This window comes from Apus apus, chromosome 19 (assembly GCF_020740795.1).
Source record: "Apus apus isolate bApuApu2 chromosome 19, bApuApu2.pri.cur, whole genome shotgun sequence".
NCBI classification, from domain to species: Eukaryota; Metazoa; Chordata; class Aves; order Apodiformes; family Apodidae; genus Apus; species Apus apus.
In genome coordinates, this window is record NC_067300.1 from 5,717,555 (window position 1) to 5,740,698 (window position 23,144).

Here is a 23,144-nt window from a genome sequence, read left to right on the forward strand (position 1 = left end):
GCACCAGATGTTAAACAGGTAGAACTGAAAACAAACCACAGGTCATGTTTACTGTGGAAAATTAATTTATCTTTTTCCCACACTGAGCAGTGCCACTGATCAAATAAGACCTTTCTTGACTAAGCAATCCAGCTGGACACAGGGAAGGCTGCTCACATACCTGTGCTGGAGTTCACCAGCTGCAGGACCAGGGGACGCCTGGTTACGATGCCAGATCCACGTGGCAGAAAGTCCCTGAAATGAAACAGGAAGTATCAGATGAGTGAATGATTGTTTCCTTCCCTTTTCATAGCTTTTCTGCTTCTATAAGCATTCATGGGTTTTAAAAGAGCCTCAGCCATAGGCACAAAAAAGTTGGAGGTGCTTAAAACTGAGTGTTCCTCCTCAAGAAGGAGGAAAGCTTGTTCTGAAGAAGCCTGTACTCGCAGCACATGCCCCCTGATCCTCTGCAACAGCTACAGCTCCTTCAGCTCATGTTCCAAACTAACCAACCAGCCCATTTTATACAGATGTCTGTACTTTGGAAAAAGTGAATCTGTTTCATCAGAAAGAAGTTGAAGCAGAGCCTGAGAACTAGTGTGCCTCCTTTTGATAAAATACAATTACCCAAACTACAAAAGAATCACACACACCCTGCACTTTGGGGCTTGAGAAGACCCCGTACTGTTCCAGTCTGCAAACACCATATGATACCACATCTGAAAGAATAAACAGAGACTTGCCTCCACCCAGGGTTTCTCCTGGCTAACTTACTCAAGCCAGAAGTATTGCCAAGGCAAAAGCAACAACTTCCCTCTATATCCACAGGAATCCTGAATTTTCATGTATTTCAAATCATTTACAAGGAAGGAAACCTTTCACCATCCATCTCCAAATGCTGACTTAGCAGCCACAACCCACATTTTCTCCTTCGCTTTTTCCAAATCCAAGTGCTTTCAGCAAACCTAGGCCTGCTCATTGCATCTGCCCATGACCTTGCTAGTTTGTGGCCTGGTCTTCAAGCACTCAGCTGTTCATGTGGCTCCTCAAGAGCTGCTGAGCATTTATGAAAATATTATCTTTTGCTTCCTTGCCTAGTGGGAGAAGCATCATTTCAAAGCATGGTTCATACAGCATGAATACAGCTTTCTTTGTTAAAGGAAGCCCTACCTACATTGCTTGGATTCTGGCTCTCAAGCCTCCCTCCATTGGTAGCTGTGGCATGAATAATTTTGCTAATTCAGCAGTGATTCTAACCCCTCAGCTGAATGAGAAATCCAGGGCTCTCCATTTTTAGTGTCTTGCTCTTAGTCCTGCAGGAGTTCAACACTGACAAAGCAGAGACAAGGAATGAGCTTTTGTTTTAACACAACAGATAAGAACTTGACCAATTTTATTTCAGCTCCTGGTTTAGCCACTGATTTCCTGTGTCATCCCATGCAAGTTCTTCTACTTCTCTGTATTTGTTGCCTCAGCTGTAAGAGGAACTCTCCATCTGTGGGCTGCCAGAATAACCTGATAATGTTAAAAACTGCAGAGTAGTTTCATGTGAAGGGATGGTAAGGAGGCATCCTCCAATCTCTAACACCTCAAATAGAAAGTATCTGCTGAAAGTTACCAAGTCTGGAGTAATGATGCTTCTGGTCCAACTCTACCAGTTACCACTCCAAGCCTACAGGGCCAGATGGGATCCACCCAAGGGTACTGAGAAAGCTGGTGGAAGTGCTCACCAAGCCTCTTTCCACCAATGAGCAGTCTTGGCTAGCCAGGGAGGTTCCAGTTGACTGGAAGCTAGCAAGTGTGAGACCCATCTACAAGATGTGGATGTGGTGCTGAGGGACGTGGTTTAGTGGTGGACTTGGCAGTGCTGGGTTAATGGCTGGACATGATGATCTTAAACGTCTTTTCCAACATAAACAATTCTATGATTCTAATAAGACTATAACTCATTCTCATTATTTCAGACTTTTCAGAAGTATAAATGGTTAACCAGGGTTTGTCTATCATTTGTTTTCCAAATAGTACAGCTCTAGTTTTCCCATTCCAGTGGGATTAACCCTGGAATCATTGAGGGTTAGCATTCTAGCAGCTATCTGCTGTCTCAGCTCCATTCCTATAGATGTCTATGGTGAATACATGAGAGTCCTACCCTGGCATCAGCAACAAACCCATCTGAGCCACGCTGGCTTCTTTTGAACTTACTGTATCTGAGAAAAAGGTATCCTATTACTACTGACTCCTTTTCTGATACCTTCAGTATCAAATCCCACTTTACTGTAGTAAAAGCACAATTTGCATTTACAAGGATGAATCCTTTAGGAATTAAGATTCCACTTATATTGTGTTCCATCTTTTCCTGAAACTTTCTGCTTTGGCCAAGACCTTGATATCTCTGCTGTCCTTGTCACAGTTACAAAGGCAAAAACTCAGGATAAAGGTAGATGGAAAACCTATGTGGCATAAGGGTTCCAACATTACTAAAACCGATCCAATTTATTGTGTTCACTGAGTAGGTCACAGACTATTCCAAGTGAAAAACACTAGGTCCTTGTAGAAGACAAGACAACAAATCCATTAGCCAAATTTAGTCACCTAAATCAATATTCACAGTGCTGCTTTAGTTCTGAGTGAAAATATGTGCACTCTGATCCCTGATATCAGACATGTGTGTTCTTATCCACAACCTATGGGGAGGTACACGCAGCTCAACTTTGTAAGTGTTCTCTGTGACTATCAAAGCTTTCTAAAAACCCCACAATTGATGCAGTAGGACCCCACTGTATCCCTACTGTTTCCTATCCTTCACTTCCTTTCTCCTCTCTTGGACAAACTCCTCCTCCCTCCTGCTCCAGCTCAGCCTTTCAAATCATAGATACTAAAATGTAGGGATTAGCAAACTCTGTGGTGAGCTGGCTGGGTGCCAAGGAAGAGGCAGCATTAGGAGTCTTGCCTGCCCTCTTGCAGTAGGCATAATAAACTGCTCCTGTAAATAAACTACCACAGAACATGTGTGCTATGGACAACATGCCCAGCACAGTTTTTTAGTCCACTTAGCAGGCCAAAGGAAAGAGCTACACACACCCCCATTGCTCTAGAAAGAGCAGCCCAAAGTCATGAAATTAAGACAAAAATAATGAAAATTATACATGAGGTAAGAATAATCACATGAGATGACTTGGGCAGGCAAGAATAGAAGAGTTAAACTGGCTTATTCAGTTCCAGCACAGGAGATGCACGGTAGCAAGGATGGGAAAGGAAACAGAATAGTGGAATAAGCCTTCAGAGATAACATGCTGCAAGGTTCCATGTGCTGTAAGGAGGAGGGCAGCAGGAATTCTACCTGTAAGACAAGGCAGCCTCTAGTGTGACATCAAAAGCAGCCTCATTACATACATGGCTATACCAGACTGTGCCTGAAATATGTTACTCAATTAGGTTGAAGACACCAACCCCATTTTGTTCCTTTGCTTTGTATCTTAAGAACTGAAAATGACTTCTTTTTTTCCACTGTAACATGAAGAAGTATCATATTTGATTTCTTATGCTTTCAAGCAGGAATACTATGCCAGTTCTTCAGGGTTGGCTTCGTCCAGAAAACACAGCAAAGTAGCAGCTAAAACAGAGGAAGCTGTGCTCAGGGAATAGAAACATTTAGTTTGCTTGTATTCCTTTTACTTAGCCATTGACTCCAACTTGCCTATCAAGATATTGAGGTTTCAGTTCTAGCAATGCAATTCCAAGCATTTTATCAGATTTGGAAAATGGGGCTCACACCAGCCACATTCCCAAAACCATTCCCAAAATTTCAGGCAGGGAAGTGACCTCAAAATACATTTGTTATGTTTTGCATTGCTGACTTGTGCTTACACATGCTCTCAACTAGCTACCTCCTCAGGCCAAACCCAATCATATCAACTCCTTCCAGTCTTATTTCTATTTTAGTAGGCAGAGCTTCATTAAAGTACAGACTTGGGCTGAAAGCTGCATTAGTGACACAATAGTAAAAAAATATTTGAGGGATAGAAAACAATCTAGTGGACTGTTTATAAGACACAGGAGATTGATAAACTGCTTGTAAAATTCAACAGACTGTACAGAAAGGGAAGAAAACACTGTTAGATGCAGTAAAAAAAGTAGGACAGATACCCATACAAAAAGTCTGGGACTTCCTGAAGAGGCACACATTGAAGCTTTCAGACAAGTTTGTGTTTATTCATTGCTACAACATTGAAAAAAATGTGACTGTGTCCATTAAAAGAATCATAGAATGGTTTGGGTTGGAAGGGACCTAGAAGTTCACCTAGTTCCAACCAAAGAAGAGACTTGCATGAGCTGGTTTGCTGCAGTAAGGCCACATTTGTTCCTAAAGAACACAATTTGCTAGTAAAAAACTCAGAATTTATTTACTCCTTTGGTCAAACACTTGATCTTGATCTGACATTTTCTTGTTTAACAAGAGATAACTAGATCTTTGGAGAAGGAACTCATCTCCCAGCATCTCAATGATCACTATGGACATATTGTGCCTGGTTCACCCGCTTGGGTAGAATAAATGCTCTCAATCCTGATAAACACAAGCGAGAAGCGATTTCATAAGCAAGTCTGCCCCTTTGTGCTTTCCTAGAAGTGGGTAGCTCACTGTTCAGGTTTCTGCTCTAAGGTTTAGAGATTCCTCCTAACTGTCAGAGTGGCATTTAATTTCAGCAGCACAGCACTTGCAGGTAATCTGCCTGTGATCTTGAACCCATGACAATCAGAAGTGGCAACCATAGCTTCCTAGCAGTCAAGGAAGGTAATATAAGGAAGGTAAGGTAATAATAGCATGCCTATATGTCCCTCAGACTACAACTGCTTCTCAATATTTACTCCTCCACCGCCAGATTGAGCATTGTGCCTTCCCTCCTTCCATCCAGCTCACCTTTGCTGGCCATCTCCTTCATCTTGCACCCAGACACTGCCTACTTGTTTGCAGCTCATCACTTCAGTAAGAGGTGCCCTGAGGTTTGTCAAAAAGATCACGATGCAATACTGATCAAGAAATTTAATTTCAGCTACATACACACCCATGAAGGCAGAACTGCATTAATGCAGATCTTCAGAGAGACCCAACAAAACCACTTTATTTTTGCTCATGTGTTCTAGAAACCTTCGTATGGCTGGACAAGAAGGCTTACTGCAATCCTTTACGTGGCCTTACAAATGTGTTTTTACCAGCTCAGCTCTCAACCTAGTGACAACTCAATTTCATAACAGAAAGATAAATAGAAAACACACACAGAAACACTAACTCAAGTCTGGTTCTCCTTCATAACATATGTCATCTCGTTCTACCAGGAGGTAGAAGCCTGATGCAGGAACTGCCCTTGAGAGCACCTTCCTGGACTGATCCTTCAAGTGACATGCAAGTATATCCATAAGCAATTCCATAACTCAGCTACGAGGCAAGAACAAGGACAAATTTGCTCTTCCCCTCCCAGTCAGTAGGTTAACAAGAAGGTTGCACTACAGATTTAGACTTTCCTGTTGACTTTGTGGCCTCTTCCTATTATCTTCCCTGAACCAAAGTGCTTCTCAAACAAAAAAAAAGCCAGACAGGCCAACACAAACAGGAAGCATTTAAAAGCAGGTGCACAATGAATAAAAGCACCCAGCATTCTGCTGTTCTGGTTTTCTCTGCCCTTAGCTTTTCTCTTCTTCCATGTTGCACCATATGAACTTGGACACCAGTCCTACAGATTCATCATCACATAGTAAGTCTCATTCCTAGAGAGCCATTTTTTTCCATCAAGGTTAGCACTTTTAGACTCAAGACAGCTTTAAGCCAGGGGATGAGTGTTATTTGTCCGTCAGTCTCCACAGCACAACAGTGTGCCTAGCCTTGACCCTCAGTGAAAGAGCAATTCTATAAACACTTGATATAATTTCTTAGGGTGTAGTTGGTACTGGTAAGACAATGCATACATATAGAAATAAAGATCTATTGTAAGTACAACACATTCCTGCATACTGGCGATATTACTGTCCACAATGATTCATTATTCAAGAATACAATTGTGAAAAATAAAGACAGGCAATAATTCATGAGTGTCATCATAATATACATGTTAGCAGAAAGAAAAAAATTAGAGAAGGCTTCCCACTGCCTTGAGCTCCTATTTACAGTAGCACAAAGAGAGGTTAACACTATTGTGCTGACTTGGAACACTTAGAATTCCTTTAAGTGGTTCCAGCACCCAAACAGCATCCCCAACACCTAGTTGTTTCTCCCCAGTACAGCTCTGGACCCATTTATAGCATTTGGTTGGATAATTTGCTAACAAGCATCAGAGGGGCTAGATAATGCACTAGAATGTAACTTTCAAGTTTGCTCCTTCTCCTGTTTCCCTGTCTGCCTTGGTTTCTTCTATTCCTTGCACAGCACTGAAGGTGATCCCAGCACTGGTCCCCAGCAAGTGTGGGGGGTGTTCTGAGGTGCCTTTCTGACATTTTATGTAGAGACTGAGGCACCATGATCTCCAAACATAAAAGGACAGCAACTACTCTAATTCACTTTAAGAAAAAGTGTAGAAATAGGCTGCATTATGCATTCACACACATCCTGCACCAGAACCAACATCCTGATTCTCACCACAAGAATCATCTTCCTGATTTGTTTCTCTCACCACTCTTACAACTGACCAGGATCTGTGATGTTCTGGAGCTCTCCTGCATTGTTTTCCCATGCTGGACTCCCACTTCATTCAAAGTAAGAAAAAAAGTACTATGTTCATAGAGCTAATAAATTAAATAATGCCACATAAGAAACCTACATTAACTGCAAAAGGACACATTTCGAAAACCATAATGACCCAGACAGGAAACCTTTCAGGAGCCTGCCCCTCCAAGAGAATCCCCCTCCATAGAAAACTGCATGGCTGGCTTTTTGAAAGCCTTCCTACATGGAAGGCAAATACAATTCCTTGTCAACAAGCATAACAGCAGGGTTTGTTTCTCTGATGTTTGGGACTAAAAGATGAGCCATGGAAAGACAGCAGCCGAATGAGCTTCCATCTCAGCCATAGGGCTTGTCTTCTTGCCATGAAACACAGCACAATTGCTTGGCCACTGATCTAGATACAGGACGTGAGTCTCCAGTTGCTGCACCCTGTGTCACCTTCTTGGTCATTTTTGGCAGAAAGTAGATCCTCTTTCCTACAGAACAGGATAAAGCCTTTTGTTATTGAAATGCACTGTCATATTTATGTGCTCTTGTGGGTCCCTGGAAGGACCAACATGCCTTGAACATCAAAAGTGGTAATAAAAATATGTTTCACCGCACTCAGACATTTGTTGAGTCAAGTGTGGGGTGAGGGGGCTCAGACAACTAAAGAGGCTGCACCCTGTGGAACGTTCTCACATCACTGATATTACATCTGCAGGGGCCAAGTTCAGACTTCAGCCTGCAGCACTTTCATAAACACTGCTAAAGCAAAAAGGGACATGCATGGCAATTTCTACATGAACACTTGCTTAGAAACAGCTCTCTCCCCCCTGCCCCCCACCCCCCCAAAGTGCATTAAATCTCTTCCAGACCACACTAAATTCTGCTTTTCTTACTTCTCTCTGACTGCACAGACTGATTCCTACGAGTCACTGCAGTCAGTGCCTCATTCACTCCTTCCACACCTCCCTTCTTTGTACCTCACTCAGCCCCTCTCCTGTACATGACTCCATGCAGCTCTCTGGAAGCAGCAGGATAAGAGAAAAAGTTTTCCTATTGTTTATTTTTATTTGAATCCTTCAGGCTGATTTTTCTGTTTCACACTCTGCTAGCTTCAGAGTACATCAAAATCTGGAAGGCAGCTGTATGCTTTGTGCCACGTCATAGCTGCACCAGAGCCTCTCTGCACAAGCTAACCTGATGCAGAAGGACAGAGCTTCATGGTTGTGCTGCTTCCACAGGGCAAGGGACATCCAAGAAGGTCAGAAGCCTTCTTACACTTCAGGCACTACACTTTTATTCAATGGCCTGGAGGTCTGCCAGCCCTCAGAGTAACCTGGCACAGCCAAGAGCTTGCCCCAGGGGTTTCTGCTGCTGTCTGTCTACAGTAATTCCAAAGAAGCCAGTATAGCCTGGCTTTATGCTTGGTAGACCTTACAGCAGGATCTGGCCTGACTTTCAAAGTGCACTATATATATACATTTTTAGATGACCTGAAAGCAAGGCAGAGATGTTGCTGCACTCTTCTGATGCACCCCCTGCAAACCCAGAACCAAGGGTTATGACATCCAGTCAGCTCACTGGCTGCATTACAAAGCATAAAGCAAGAGTTTCTGGTTAAGAGCTGCACTCTGTCCCTAACTCGGTTCACATAATATGTACTGAAGTCCCTACATACAGAGGGGGGAGACAGGAGCTGAGCATGTGGAATTTCTCTCTGTTAGAGAAGGTTACACAGCTCCTGTTCTACAGCTGTAGGAGGGGGAGAAGAGAACAGACAAGGGAATACCTTGGGAAGGGGCTCAAACACACAGACATTACCATTTTTGTCAGTTTTCCATGGTCCGCTTTCCTTCTATCTAGAAATCCAGGCTTTCCCTCTCAGAATCATCACTGGGGCCTAGACAGGCAAGTACCTTTGGGACATGAGACTGAAATAGAGGTGTTGTCAGCTCCCTTTAAAGGATCAGCAGTAGGATCTTGCACAGGCTCCACTCAGACTCAGTACTACAGACCACTAGGAATATATGGGTTTTAATAAATATTGTTCTTATTTGAATCTCTTCTTCAAGGTTTATACTCATGCTTTGACTCCTTCTCTGGTTTCATTAGATTAACTTCCATTTAAGAAGAAAGGTTTCAAAATCATCACCTCTCACAAGCCAGTTTTGTTTAGACTTATGTGGGGAAGAAAAGAACAGTTTCCCAGATCATCCCCAGTCACAGGACTTCAGGTGTTGGGGCTTTCTGAAAGCTGTACACCAGATGTAACAGGACATAAAATAATTTTGTCACGCAAGCCACACTTGAAGTCTGTCTGAAAGATCTCAGCCTCCCCCAGTCCTTACAGACACCACAAATAGCTCTTGCCTAGAAGCTGTGCTATAAAATATGAGCACAGTTCATCACCTTAGCCATCCAAATTGCAAAGCCTGGGCAGGATAGAGAGCCACAGCTCTCTCTGTGTACTGTAACACAGACCCCCTTTCTAGCTAGGAGTGATCGAGGCTAAATTATTTGCTTTAGTGCCATGGAGGGCTGTGACCCTGGGAATCCCAGCACATGACAGTGGTGCCTTGTGTCATCCCTGCTGGGGAAGCCTGCAATGGGAGCAGATTGGATCCATGTGCTTCTCTCCTTAGTTGTGACTGCTGACTAGATGGATAATTCCTTCATGGGCTGCTGCTCTACGATTGCAGTGCAGCAACCAATCCAATCTGAGAGCCAGAACCAGGCCCAGGGGGATAATTCCCCTCCTACTTCTCTACAACATGGTGAAATCTACTTGTTTCCATAGGAACAAATCAGTTCCATGTCCACACAGCTCCTGCATCCCTCACTGCTGTGCATCAGCCCCACACTGCTGAGGCTGAGAGATGTTAAGTGTCTACAGCTGCAGGCCAAGAGTTTGCAGGAGAAACAAGAGGTACTCCTGGCATACAAACCCAGCCATCTCACCCAGGATTTCACTTGCTTCAGTTCACCTCTGCGAGGAGTGAATTAATCAGGAATATCCCTTCCTCCATTTTGACTGTTGACTTATCTGCCAGATCCCTCCCTGCTATCTTCCTGCAGATGGGTTAGCCCAGAACACATGAGAACATAGAACACGAATGGGGAAGGAAAACAGGGCACTCCAGCACCTCAAGTGCACTGAGAGCTTATTTGCTTTTGGTATTTTTGCAAGTAAAATACTGTGAAGGTATTTTCTTGTTTGGAACTCTGGGCTTTGCTGTGGAGGATTATCCAGAGAATGGTACAGCCTACAGTGCACTGCCTGATCTCAAAAAGTCACTGCCCATTATAGCAAATGCCGCATTGGCTCTGGGCTGCAGCACTGGGGAAGGAGAGAGTCTTGAGAGAGAAGAAAGCTGCAGCACAGCTGCTGTGCAGCTTCCTCTGGGATCTTTCGGGTAACAGAAAATGAAGTCCTGGATCTTGCTTGCTGCCTTAGGATATTCAAGGTAAATAACACAGCACTGAGTCTACATGTCAGTATCAGGAACTCAAGGGAATAAGCAGTCTGGTACATCCTGAATGGATGTGGCAGTAAGGATTACACATGTGGAAAATGCAGTTTTGCTTTCAAGAATGACAGTCCCAAAAGAAAGAAAACAAGGATGGTTTCCACTCATTTTAAAAAAATGAATGTAATGCCAGATCTGGGTAGCAATACCAGGATTCGGGGGAAAAGCAGCCACAGCACTGGCTGGGTCCTGAGGTCTGCAGAGCCAGTGGTATAAGAAATACTGCACTAGCATGATGTATTCTTCACCCCAAAAAGCTACAAACCAGACCCTTGTCTGCCTTGCTGAATTTTCACCATCTCAGCAGGAAAGCAAGTTTTCCTTTGGCACCCTTCACAGCACACATACCCTGGCAAAAAAAACCCAAAACAACAGTCATGTAGATTTTTATCTCCAGAATCTCCCTGTAACTTTCAAGAGGACAATACCAGGCATCAGCAACACCCTGGAGATCAGTCCTGATGGCAGTAGTGAAGAAACACAGTTCATGGCAACAAAGGTAAAACTATGACCCAGCATCTTTGCTTGTCTCTCTCAAGCTGCACTGAACTGTCATAGTACTGCAGTAACACTGCTCTGCTTTGGCACAAACAAATCTACCTACAAATCCTGGCTTTGCCATAACAGAAGGGTTGCAGCCCTGAAAAACATGACCTGCCCAGCACCTGCAACTTGAGCTGGGAGAAAACAAAAGGACAAGCTGTACACTAAAACTCTGGGACAGGAATGACTGATGGGAAAGCACAGCCACAATAACACCCTAGGATTAATGTATGCTAAGACTGATGAGCAATGGGCTGACCTTGCTATTTCCCACCACCAGTATCTTAATCTGTCCTAGCTCTCTGGAATCAGGCTGCAGCTGAGTCCAGACTAAAGGTTGTCCAGCAGTAAAGGCTCTCCTGTGTTCAGAGGCAACACCAGACTGTGCAGAAGTAACTAATATTCAAGATATTCATCAATGCAGTTAAACTATAAAAAAGAGTTTATCCTCCTTTTTTGCCCTTCCCTCCTCCACAGACAGAAACAAGGTACAATGGCTTACTCGGAGATACTGAACATGGTAAGTATCATCTTAGATTTCTTGTCAAAACTCCATCACCTCTAGAGTCCTGGTATTTGCTGCAAGACCTAAAAGAAGAACAAATGTAGCTCAAGGCACATTTCATCACTGCAGTATGACACCTCCTCCACTCCAAGACAGCACTGCCTGCAAGGAAAGCAGACAGTTTCTCCAGAGCCTAAATGCCATAAAGGGTACAGACAACTGCAAGAGTTCACTGGAAAAGGCAAAATCACTTTGAGGAGGCCAGTGATACAAAGCCAAACAGAAGCTCTGGAAGGAAAGGAGGTGGTACCTCAAGCCATGATGTGCTATTAGTGGTCAGACACGGGCAGTGGGTTTATAAAACTGAATGCATGTACCCAGATAATTTATCTTGGGTCAGCAGTAACAGGCAGAGTGCGTTGAGGTCAGGGAGGCAGGCTGCTTCCCTTCCAACAGGCCAGGCAGGAAGGACAGAGCCCTGTGGGTAACAGAATTATACCACACTCAAGCATCCTGGGCAAACTAACCAAGGTGCATGGTTGCCCTGCAGAGGGAATTTATGACATCAATTTACTTCTCTCTGCCAGGAGAAGTATGCAGGAACAGTGCCAAGCTCCTTGCTATGCATTGCACCTCTGCAGTTCCAGATATAATTAGGATCACCCTGGCTGTAAACATGGTGCAGAGGCACTGCTTCTTGAGCCCTTGAAGGAAAACCAGCAAACTGATTGCTGACACCTCTAGCGCAGAGCAAAGTCAGAGGCATTAGACTTCAGAAACCACACAAGACATCTCCATTTCAGGCTATACCAAATGAAAGCTGGATCAATAATCCCAGAAGAGATGAGCTTTTGACCTCCTGGCTGGTTCCAGTGTGTCTGCCAGAGTCCTTTTGACCAACAGTGGGACAGCACTTCCCATGTCCCAGAGAACATTTTTCTCTGGACAAGTTTATGCAGCAACCATAGGACAAAAGGACAAGGCAAGTTTTATATACAGATACACATCCACAGAATTTCTAAAGGAGTCCAAGTCTTCATGGAAAACTTAAATTCAAAAAGGAGGGTCAAAATTGGTGTTGCCTATTAGTGGGCACTCTGAATCTGCAGCAAAATTGTGGCATAGTGACCTGCACAAACAGACCAGAGTATTCCAGTCTTCCATTCCTTTCCATATTTTCCACAAGGATTTAGATAAATTCTGGTATCTTGTCCCCACCCTTTCAAATCAATATGCTGATTTCTAATAACATTTGCTTTTGCCTGTCCAGGTATCCAGTCTGAATTCAACTTTGTTCAAACAGTGCTAATGGGGTGCCTCACTTGCTCTCTTGCAGTAAGTATTCTTTAAATAACTTTCTTTCAATGGTCTATACAAATTCATTAAGGAAACTGACCTCTTCCTCTGAGTCTGGGGTGCCAGTTAGTTTGCAGGCCTGGCATAACACACATCTTGTATAAAGAGGCATGAACAGAGAGTAAGGTCTAGGAAACAGAACATCAAAACAGAGTAGCACAGCCCGGAGGAAAGAAGTATGTTGTTGGGATCTCTGCAGAGAGCTGCACTGATGTAGAAGAGGTGACCTGAGTTTCAGCACTGGAGCTGCAGCATCAGCTCTGCAGTGTGGCACACACCATGCACCAGTCCCTGGGGGTATTCTGCATTTTGAGATGTACTGATCTCCTCCTTACCTCTAACTATAACACCACTGCAACAGATCTCCTCCCAAGGCCACCACGATGCTTGGGCAATTCCCAGCTATTCATAGAGGAGCTTCTATTAAAAGTAAAAGCACAATCAGCTTAAGAAATAACCAGAGATTACTCAAGAGATCACAGCAGCCAGTAAGAGAGAAAAACCTAATGTGTATTAGAATCAAGGGGTCCCATCCGGACCCAGAGCAGTGTAAATTCAGAGTAAATCATAAGCAACTCAGTGGAGTTAAATATCAGCATAAGAACTGACAGAGTTACAGCTTTGCTTTTTACTGGCTTAATTCTAAACTAACAGGTCATGAGGTGTATTCCCCTGTTGCTGCAGAATTGTTCCTGTGCTGGCAAGCAAGTGGCAAATGGACAGTTACTTCCATTATAAGCCCCTGTTTGTAGAGGTTTATAATTACTTGGATGAGGAACTGCTCTCAGAACCTGTTAATTTGTTGTTAGATCCCTGAGCCAGATTCTACAAAGCTTTACACATGCAAGAGTGGCAGGAAGGCAAAGAGGAGGAACTGAACAAAGACTTCAAGATTTTTGCCTTCAGGTATCTCTTTCCTTGTTCTAAGAAATTCAGCACAGCCTCCTCCATCCCTAGATCTGCATTTTCAAAAAAGAAAAAAGCAAAAATGTTTTTTTCCTAGTGCTCTCCAGGCTAAGTTGCCCTGCTGTAAACTTCTGCAGATGTTGAGGACTACTCAGCATTTCTACAGACTTCTCCCTAATAATGCTTCAAGAAAGAGTCTAAATGTAGCTGAAATACCACTCCAAAATACAGCTGCAGTTTATGCTCAGCTTTTATACAGCATCACAGCAACACTGTCTGGCTCTCCAGCCAAAATCCACAGCAGTTATCAGTTTATTATTGGCTGTGTCCTCTCTCAGGCATCCCATATACTGGCCACTCATTTATCATGTCTGTTTCACAGCCACAAAATGACAGTCCTGCACAGTCAGACAGGACCCCAGCAATTCTTGTGTTTGTTACGGTAGTGTTAACTCTTCACCCTTCCACACAGCTGCAACAATTGCAACCTAAAGCCATAAGAAACAGGAAAGGGAGTGTTAAAGGGGACTGTTGAGGCAATACATTATTAAAATAGTATTTGCACCCCCAGAGACAAGAGTTAAATTTCCATTTCAGTCACAAGTGAGGAACTGGGTTTATTCCAAACATCATTATGTATAATTTATTATTCATTGTGAGTGCAACACAAGTATTTTAGCAGAGCTTATAGTTTTCAGACTAAGTCCAGATTTTTAGGAAGGGAAGAGTTGACAATGCAGATCTTAGACATTCTGGGATTCTTTATACTTCTCTTCAGGAGCACTTAGGGAAACAGCTTCTTTTAACGGAAAAAAAAATTACCCTCAAAACACCCATGTTAGAAATGGATGTTTTCAATATAAAAGCTACACTGCTCTTCTGTTAGCTTAATTGCTGTGACCAGGGCTCTCAGAAAAGCCACACAAGTCACAAGACTTGCAGAAGAGTGGCAGAAGTTGGCAAGTTTGCTTCCAGTCAGCAAGACACAGCTTGAGGAGCTTGCATAACGCCTGCTCCCAAAATGCTTCCAAAAGCACATTATGCTCAACTGCAAGAAGCTACTGACCAGGGACTGAAAGACCATCACACTTCCATTTGGTCATGGCTGGGTCTGCCAAGGCTTTCAGAGCATCTAACATGGCAGAACAATCAGAGACACTGTTAGATTTCAGACTCAGGGCTCATTCTTCCTGTCCTGTGATTTAAAGGAAAGAAAAGCAGTTATCTGTTACAGTCAGCACCAGCCTGTGAGCTATGACAAGCTTGAAGGTCATGCAGGAAGCAACTGTCAGCAACTTTATTGTCCTGTCTGTCCATCTATAAGGCAGCTTAAGAAAATTACTGAGCCACTTTACATTCAGGTTTTATTAATGTATTCACTACTAGGACATCACACTTATGTCCAGCTTTGTTTTCAAAATACCAACGAGTCACCTGGAATAATTGTGGCTGACAACCAAGAGCACAGTTCACTGCTAAGTATTTTAACAATGTTTTGATGCATACTCTTGCCTGCACCTCAGTAAACACTGAAACGTTGTTTCAGCAATTCTTCATAGCCACCCCAACATTTATAGTAGTTAGCCCTGAACAAGACATCCAGTCCTCATGACTAAACCCCACCAAGTCACTGAAAACCAAGCATGATGCATGCTTTAGGAGGGTCACAGATCAATGTAAATAAACAGCAGTCTTGCCTGCAGTCTGACCACCTCCAGGTCTCACCAGGCCACCTGGGTGTTTGAAGTCACTAAGGACAAAACTTTGGGCTCATTCTTCTATAGGGCTGTGCTCTGGACAACTATGCTCAAAAATTGAAGTGCTACCAGCTCATCTAGAGCAGCCTCTCATCTCCCTGTGCTTTCTAAGAAAACCCTTACTCCTCGATCCATCTGATCCATGCCAGCGGCCAACGTGGCTCCATCAGTCCTAACCTCCCTGCAGAGCAGATTTAAGTAATAACAACACTGGGCAAACAAGGCTACATGAACAGCTAAAGCTCTGGGCAAACGACTTTTGGGGAGAAGGCAAAGGGCTCAGGCAGACATCACTGTATCACCCCTGCAGAGTTTTAATTTATTGTTAGGAAAAATACTTCCCTACTTTCACTTTGTTAGGACATGCAAAACCAGGTCTGAGATCAGGAAAAATAAAATTTCAAGTGGAATGAGAAACTGTCCCACTCATGAGCTATTTTCCCCACCATGCACAGCTAGATTTATTTTTTTGGACCAGATTTAGTTTTAGCTCTCCTCCCAGCTAGCAATATTCTGACTCATATGGTTACAAATCTGAGTCCAAGAAGGGAAGTATTACCAACCAAAGTTTTTTTGGTACTTTTCTTAGTGGCATATCAAGGAAGTAGGTTTACCCTGCATATTACCAGTAAATTTCCTTTCACAGATGCCACCTCAAACCAGTTTTACACTGGGCATATAGGCTGAATGCCATATGCTTCTAGGTGACTGCCTGCCACTCCTACAGCAAATCTTCTGGTTTTGCCACTCAAAAGCACTGCCTGAAGCAAAAATCTGAGTATGGGCTCACATGGGTGGAGTACACATGGGTTTGCTCTTGTCTAATAAATTTACTGCTCAAGGCATCATAGTAAGTTTCACCACAGCAGCTAGAACACAGCAAGGATTGTTTTACTGATCAACTTATGCCAAGCTGTCAGCTTCTTCCATTTCTCTGCAAAAAGGTTCCTCTTAAAGATGCTAAGAAATCCTCTCAGAAGAATTTTTACTCACCTCTACAGACAGACTCAAACTTCCAATACAAAGTAGGGACATTCAGCAATTCACCACTTCAGGAAGGGGATTAGCTTCCTGTCTTAGAATAACATCTCCAGAAGCTGCCTCAGATAGGAGACAGACTCCCACACTTTCTAATCAAGTCTAGCAGAGTTCTGCCTGCTCAGAGCATCTGGAGAAGTCGGCTTCAAGGATTTGACTTGGCATCCTGAGCTAGGTGTTGAACTTCTGAAAACAATCAGTAGCCTTTAAAAATAGAAGTTTGTCTTTGCTTTACCTTTTTTTCTTGCTGTCTGAAAAGTTCTAAGCATGTGGAGTTTTGAAAAACAGTAACAGCTGACAGCTTTAGCATAGGGGAATGCTTTTGGGAACTTCTGACTTCTTTCCTCCACTGGTTTTGCAGAGTCTTTACAGCCCTGTATCAGAGCGTACTGTTTATAGAGAAAAAAACCCACCAATACCACTATCTCAAAGTGCAGTAAGGACTAATCAATGCTCAGAGTGCTCCAAGATCCTCAACATAAGCGTTTTATTATGGTAACAAGGAAGAATCCACATTAGCAAAGAAGGCATCCTCTCACTTGCCAGCCATCAGATGACTTCTAGCAATAAGGCAACCTGTCATTTTCACACACCAGTAGGTCCAGGCAAGCCTCCACTTGGACACTACTGAGCATCATCTTCCAAACTGAAGATACAGTTGGTTTTCTTTCTGAGGTAAATTCCAATATGACCCGAGATGTGCCCTAAGGATCTTTTTTGCTAGTGGGCAGTTACCATGAGATCATGACTAAAGAGTTAAGCTGAAGAACACAGTCAGTGAGAACATCTGACTGCTGCAGGAAGTAGAAAAGAGATTAGACTTGTATTTATTTGAGCCAACTCCTATAACATAAAGGCAAGTAGTCAGAGCAAATACAGGCAGACACTGCTGCTGCCTCTACAAACATTGAGATTCAGACTTTTTTCCCTTACAGGCATCCACATTATGTTACATTTTAATTTAATTACGCATCTCCTCTTCCCACCAGTGTTTGCTCAGAGCTGCACAGATTTCAGTTGAATCATTATCTTGTGGTCTGCTGTAACACATTATCCATTTTCTCCATTAATCTGAGATTATAACAGGTATTTTCTTCACTGAAGACCAAAGGCTTGCTGACATTTAAAGAACTATAATTTGACCACAGTTTATCTAAACAGCAGAATCCTTCTCCTGGCTCTTGCACCATCTTCTGCAATCCTAAATAAGTCAGTTCCCAAACTATGTCTATGTCCTTAACCTGCAAAGACAACAGCATTTGGTCAGCTCACAAATATATTTATGATACAACAATTAAGATTCCATGACTTGCAATTACCCTCTCTGCCAGCACTTTGGGCACTAAATGTATCTTACAGAACACAAAAAAGAATAATCATATTTAAGGATCCCTTTTGTGGCCAGAGCAGAGCAAGTTAATGAGGGCATCTTCTTGTTTAAATTTAAATCTTTCACTAAAACACTACACTGATGCTCAGCATTACCCAGTACAGCAGACATCCTCAACCTATACATAAGGAAGCTCCAATTTTTAGAAGATTTAAATCCTCAATTGCTTTCATACCACTGAAGTCCACGAAGCATGCACTGCAGCAGAAGTCTGAGCAACTTAAAAGTACAAAGATCATTGACAAACTAGTTTTCCTGCAGTGTCTGAATATCCCAAGTATCTGCATCTCTGCATGCACCCCTAGAGGTTCTTTCACTTCCAGAGAGTTGCTCAATACTGCTGTTGGCTCCTGAAGATATTTTGCTGGAGCAGCTTCCCATAACAGAACAAAATGTGTTATCAAAGAAGGCATTCCCTCATCACATCTTGGAAGTATTTATCTCTAAATGGTTGAGGAAAGTTGAGATAGGAAGATACTGAGCTGCTCCTCAAAGCTAGATCCTGAAGCCAAACGAAATCCTGTGGCTTCAAGATGTAGCTTTGCATTTTCAGTGTCTGACATTGCAAGACAAAGACACAGGTGCAATATGTGCTGTCTGGCTCTTGCCTTGTTTTGTCAAGGCAATTACTGTAGCACAAGTACCAAGTTTAATAAGTACTTATCCTTACCACTGCCACAAGCATTGCAATGATGCCTTTTCCCTGATCTTTTATCCATGCTGATATTTCAGTTTGCTAGGAGAGACAAGGCTAGACCAACACAGTTGAGTTCAGCTCCATGCCCACTTCCAGGCAACATCTAAACATTAGCCAATTCTGCACATATCATTAGAGCCTGGCAACTGACTTGTCAGTGCTGTTACTTGGCTTGGGACATAAAAACCCCCAAGAGAGGATCCTTTCAGGATAATGTGCAGGTCTGAGGTCAAGTAAGCCCTGAGTCACTCCCCACAACTTTGGCACTGCTTAGATCTCTAGATCATAAACGAGATGGAATCACCTCCACTCAAGTCCTTCCACCTACTGTTGCCAGTCCTTAGTCATTGCCTCTTCAGTAGCCCCATTAAAACCATCTGTTCTTGTCAGAGGTGCCTTGTTTTCTCCATGATAAGCAATGCAGCTGTCCTAGCAGGACTGAGTAGCACCCTGCCTTGGATCAGACAACAAGAACACAAGGCAGAGACATTGATGCAGCCATCTGAACACAGCCTAGTGCTTTTGTTTTTTGTCAAGCAGAGATATCAGCAATATTCCCACAAAGAAAGATTTGTGTAACAGTGCTCCAAGACCTTAGGATTTAAAAAAGACATTTATTTTCACATGGCAAAATAATTGTGGTGTGAACATAGATGATTTTACAAACAGCTTTTTGGGTTGCCTTGTACATCCCTCCCTTCTTGGTCCTTTGGGTGCTCTCAGGTTGAATTAGTATGTACAACAGGCTTTGTTTTTCCCCAACCAATTTTGCTGATATTGGTGCCTGCTCTAATACCTTCTAATTTATGAAAGGTGGCAGCAGGGAAGTAACACCACCATCAGAATCAACTAAATGACCCCTGAGGTCCCTTTCAACCCAAGTTACCCTAGGAGCCTACAACCACACCAACAGGAAATGCCTTGAGCTGACCCAATTAACCTTCCTTCCAGTTCTGGGGCCCAGGATAAACCAGTCTATGAAGACATGTGTCACCTGTCTGGCTTCTACATGGCTTCTCTGATCTCTGCAGTGATTTTAACACTGCCAGTATCCTAGTCACCATGCTGAGTCTCAGGCAGCGAAAGCACACATAGCAGCCACACTGACATCTGGCATTATAAATGCAGGCTCTGCACTGTTGGATAATCTGTTAACAGCAAAGTAAGTGACACTGAAAAAGTAATTAGCAGTAACTAGTAACCCATTCAGGAGGAAAAAATAGAAATATTTGTTTGGTAAGACATGTAAGTAAACATTGATTGCAATCAGCATCACTCCCCTCTGCTTCAAGGTCTCCAGCGTGCGTGGGACTCAGTGATGCTGACTGCAAGGTGCCAGCAGCAGCCCCAGGCTGAAGTCCTGCAGAGCCACAGGCCAGGTCTGGCAGTAGGGGCAAGCATTCTGCCACCTAAACATGTCTTGATGGCAACTTGAGAGGAGCCCCACCAGCCCCTTCTCTAAAGCTTCCCCATCAAGCACATCAATCAGTACCAACTGCATCAGCATTTGATCCTGCACAGATTTCCATCCACTCAGAGAGAACCTCATCAGCACTCACATTCACTGTGCAGTGAGCAGCTGCTGAGCAATAGCTGCACCACCATCCTGGTATCAAGCTGGAGCAGTGACATATGCCATGCCCACACTACAGCAATAACTGTATTTGTACACAGTAGGTCAACACACTATTTCTTCTTCTGTCTATTCAGACAAAAAAAAAAACCCAAACAAACAGCCCTGTCACAATAACATTGAGGAGCTATGCTTATTCTGGACACTATTTCCATAGCTTCTTATCGTGATTTTCAATACCCACACAAAAAGAAAAGAGACTATACATTGCAGCAGGGCCCCAGCATTATTTTAACAGGTTTGGGTTCTGCAGCATATACACACACATTCTGTGGTAAGATGTCTCATGTTACCAGTCTCTAAACTAGCCAGCTCTCAAGGATATCAAATAGAGAAAAGACCTCTTCCCTTTGACATATTTTCCATTTCCACCCCAATTATTTCCTCTAAATGCTTTTCCACAGCCAGGTGTCTCAGCTTCTGCTCAGGGGACCCTTGATTATTTCATTTTCTAAAAGCCACAGCACTGCAACTTGCTGCGAGAGACACAACTGATGGGACACCGTGAGGTCACAAGCTCTCCTGGGACCACGAATCATCAGAAAGACTGAAAACAATTTAATTCATTTGCTTTCAACCAGGCAGATAAAAATTCCTAGTTCTCAACTGGTACCAGCAGTGACACACCAAGGATTAATATTCCCCCTCCTGCTTGCTCTGTGTCCCTCAACAAGCTCCCCCTGTCCCCACAGCCATACATTAGATACAATATCACTGCAGCACTGACTGCACTGATCCTCTGAAAAGGATTTACAAGGCTAGGCTGCCAGTACTTGGAAAGCAGGAAAACAGCAGAGCCAACAGGTGAACCCGTTTCACAGATTTCAGCAGAACTATTTTCCCCTTCTTCTCAGAAAGCTACAGCACAAGAAGTTTTTGACTTTGGGGGTAACGATCTTTATTTTCTTATGTGTCTATGGACAAACAAGTCAATCCTGGTCTATGACCTGAGGCTCAGTAAAATGTGTTCCTGCAATGTCTTTCCCTTGGCATGATTCCAGGCATCCTACTGCTGAAGTTACCTAGAAAGGATCCCAAACTCTGTGTGTTTGGCATCTATGAATATGTATCTATAGCGAAGAAAAACAAATCCTCCTTATTCCAGCCATGCTTCCTTTGCACTGGGCACAATCCCTGTGCCTCCCTTCTAGTACACACAACACACCCCACACTCAAGGCTACCCTTGCACAAGTCCAGAATTTGGGGCTCCTTACAGCTAAACAGGCAATTCGTACACATTACAGGCCCTTCCAACAGCAGAAAAGCTTTATAAGCCATCCAGCAGTAAACAGCTTAAAGGAAAAAAGTGGGGGTGGGGGAACGACATCCAATACATGCCACAAACGCTCTTTGCTGAAAGAGAACAACCCACACCAGCTTCTGACCAGGTATCACAGCAGTCCCTGCTTTTTAGCCAAGCCACCCGCAACTTGGAAGCCCCTCACAGCATTAGAAAAAATACCTTGATGACTAAAACGAAACCACTGAATACAATTAATTAACGAGGCCAGAAACCAGCTGAGGAGCAACCCCCCTGCCCAGGTGTTGTGTGTCTACACGGGAGCAGATAACCAGGCAGCGCGGTCTGCAATTTACTCAAGTTGCAGATGATGAATGCGAAGGTCACACGAAAGGAAAGGCACCGGTATATTGCCTGTCACAAAATGGTAGCACCCGGGGATTTGAGCATCTAGGAAAGAGATAACCCCGTCCTTCCTATAGCCTCCCCGCAGCTCCTGACATGGCATCCGCTATGGAGGACAGCGAGGAAGGGCCGTGGGAGGGGGACGGAGCAGATTAAAACTTAAACCCCCCCCCAGACACAGCGACAACATCCATCCCTCGGAGCCCCGCGGAGGGGGCTGCCCGGCCCGGCGGCCCCGCACCGAGCGCGGGGGGAGAAGGGGCCGGTCCTCACCGGCATCTCAGCCACCCCCTCCATTATGTAACACCCGGAGGGGGGGGGGTCCCCACCGGCCCCGAAGGTGCGGCAAAGGCGGGGACCCCCCGCTGCAGAGATTTCACACACACACACCTCCAAGGCGGGGAGACCTCCTCCACCGCTCCCTGCACCGCGCCGTCCCGCAGCGCTGCCCCGCAGCTCACCCAGCCGGCAGCTCTGCCGGGGAGATGCGCTGCCCCAGCACCGCACCGCTCGGGGACCCCGCACCGCTCGGGGACCCCGCACCGCTCGGGGACCCCGCCGCGGTGCCCCTGGCTGCGGCGGGTCCCTCCGAGCACCGCGCTCGTCCGCGCTGCATCCAGCAGCTCTGCCGGTGCCACCCGCTCGTCCCTGCACCCAGACGCCCCCGCAGCTCTGCCCGCGCCGGGGGCTCCCCAGGGAGCTCCCCCCCACCGCTCTTTTCCTTACCTCCCGACGAAATTCTCCAACACGGAGCTCTTGCCGGCGCTCTGCCCCCCCACCACGGCTATCTGCGGCAGGTCGAGGTTGGCGTTCTGCCCGATGGCGGCGAAGGCGTCCTGCAGCCGGTTGACCAGCGGGATGAGATCCTCCATCCCCCGGTTCCCCATGGCTGCGGCGCGGCAACCGGCTCCTCACACAGACGAGCTCACGCTACCCTGCTTCCCACACACCCTCACCGGCGGGTAGCCCGGCTCTTGTGGCCGCAGCCGGCGGGCACGGGCACCGGCACAAGCCCTCGCCCCGCTCGACGCCGCCGCTCCCGCCCGCTCGGCCGCCTCAGCCCGCCCCGCCGCGCCGGCCTCGCGCCGCCGCCAGGGGGCTTGAAGAGCGCGGGGCCGCGGGGCATCCTGGGAGATGTAGTCCGGGCGGGCTGTGAGGGGACGCGCTGATGGGGGCTCGCCCGGCAGCAGAGCCCCCTGACCCCCCTGCGGGCTAGGAACCGGCCCGAGCGCTCCCCCGAATCCAGAGCGGCACGGGCTGTGCCCAGCCCTGGGGGGCTGTGCGGTGCCGTGGCCTGCGTCCTGCAGGTTGATACACCCTATGGCCCAGCCGGGGACCGCGTGCGGCCCAGCCAGCCTGCCCGTGATGTACCTGCCTGGTTCAGTCGCCGGACCCATCTGTGGGCCTGGAAGCTCAGTCACTATCCCAGCGGGGTTCGGTCACTATACCCATGCAGCCAAGTCATCC

The 23,144-nt window shown here is 45.2% G+C and overlaps 1 protein-coding gene across 16 annotated transcripts in view; it reads right to left on the reverse strand.

Moving 5' to 3' along the window:
- The window catches only part of DNM1 (dynamin 1), a 64,996-nt gene extending 42,295 nt beyond the window's left edge, over positions 1-22,701 (reverse strand). For 14 of the 16 annotated variants that reach the window (XM_051636431.1, XM_051636430.1, XM_051636426.1 and 11 more), the window contains exons 1-2: positions 22,404-22,701; positions 161-234 (exon numbers count right to left, since the gene is read on the reverse strand). In XM_051636431.1, the coding sequence (XP_051492391.1) occupies positions 161-234; positions 22,404-22,564 (235 nt within the window). In that variant the 5' untranslated portion in view covers positions 22,565-22,701. The remainder of the gene's footprint in view (positions 1-160; positions 235-22,403) is intronic. The other 2 variants (XR_007891274.1, XM_051636429.1) reach the window with 1 other exon arrangement.
- Between the last annotated feature and the right edge of the window lie 443 nt (positions 22,702-23,144).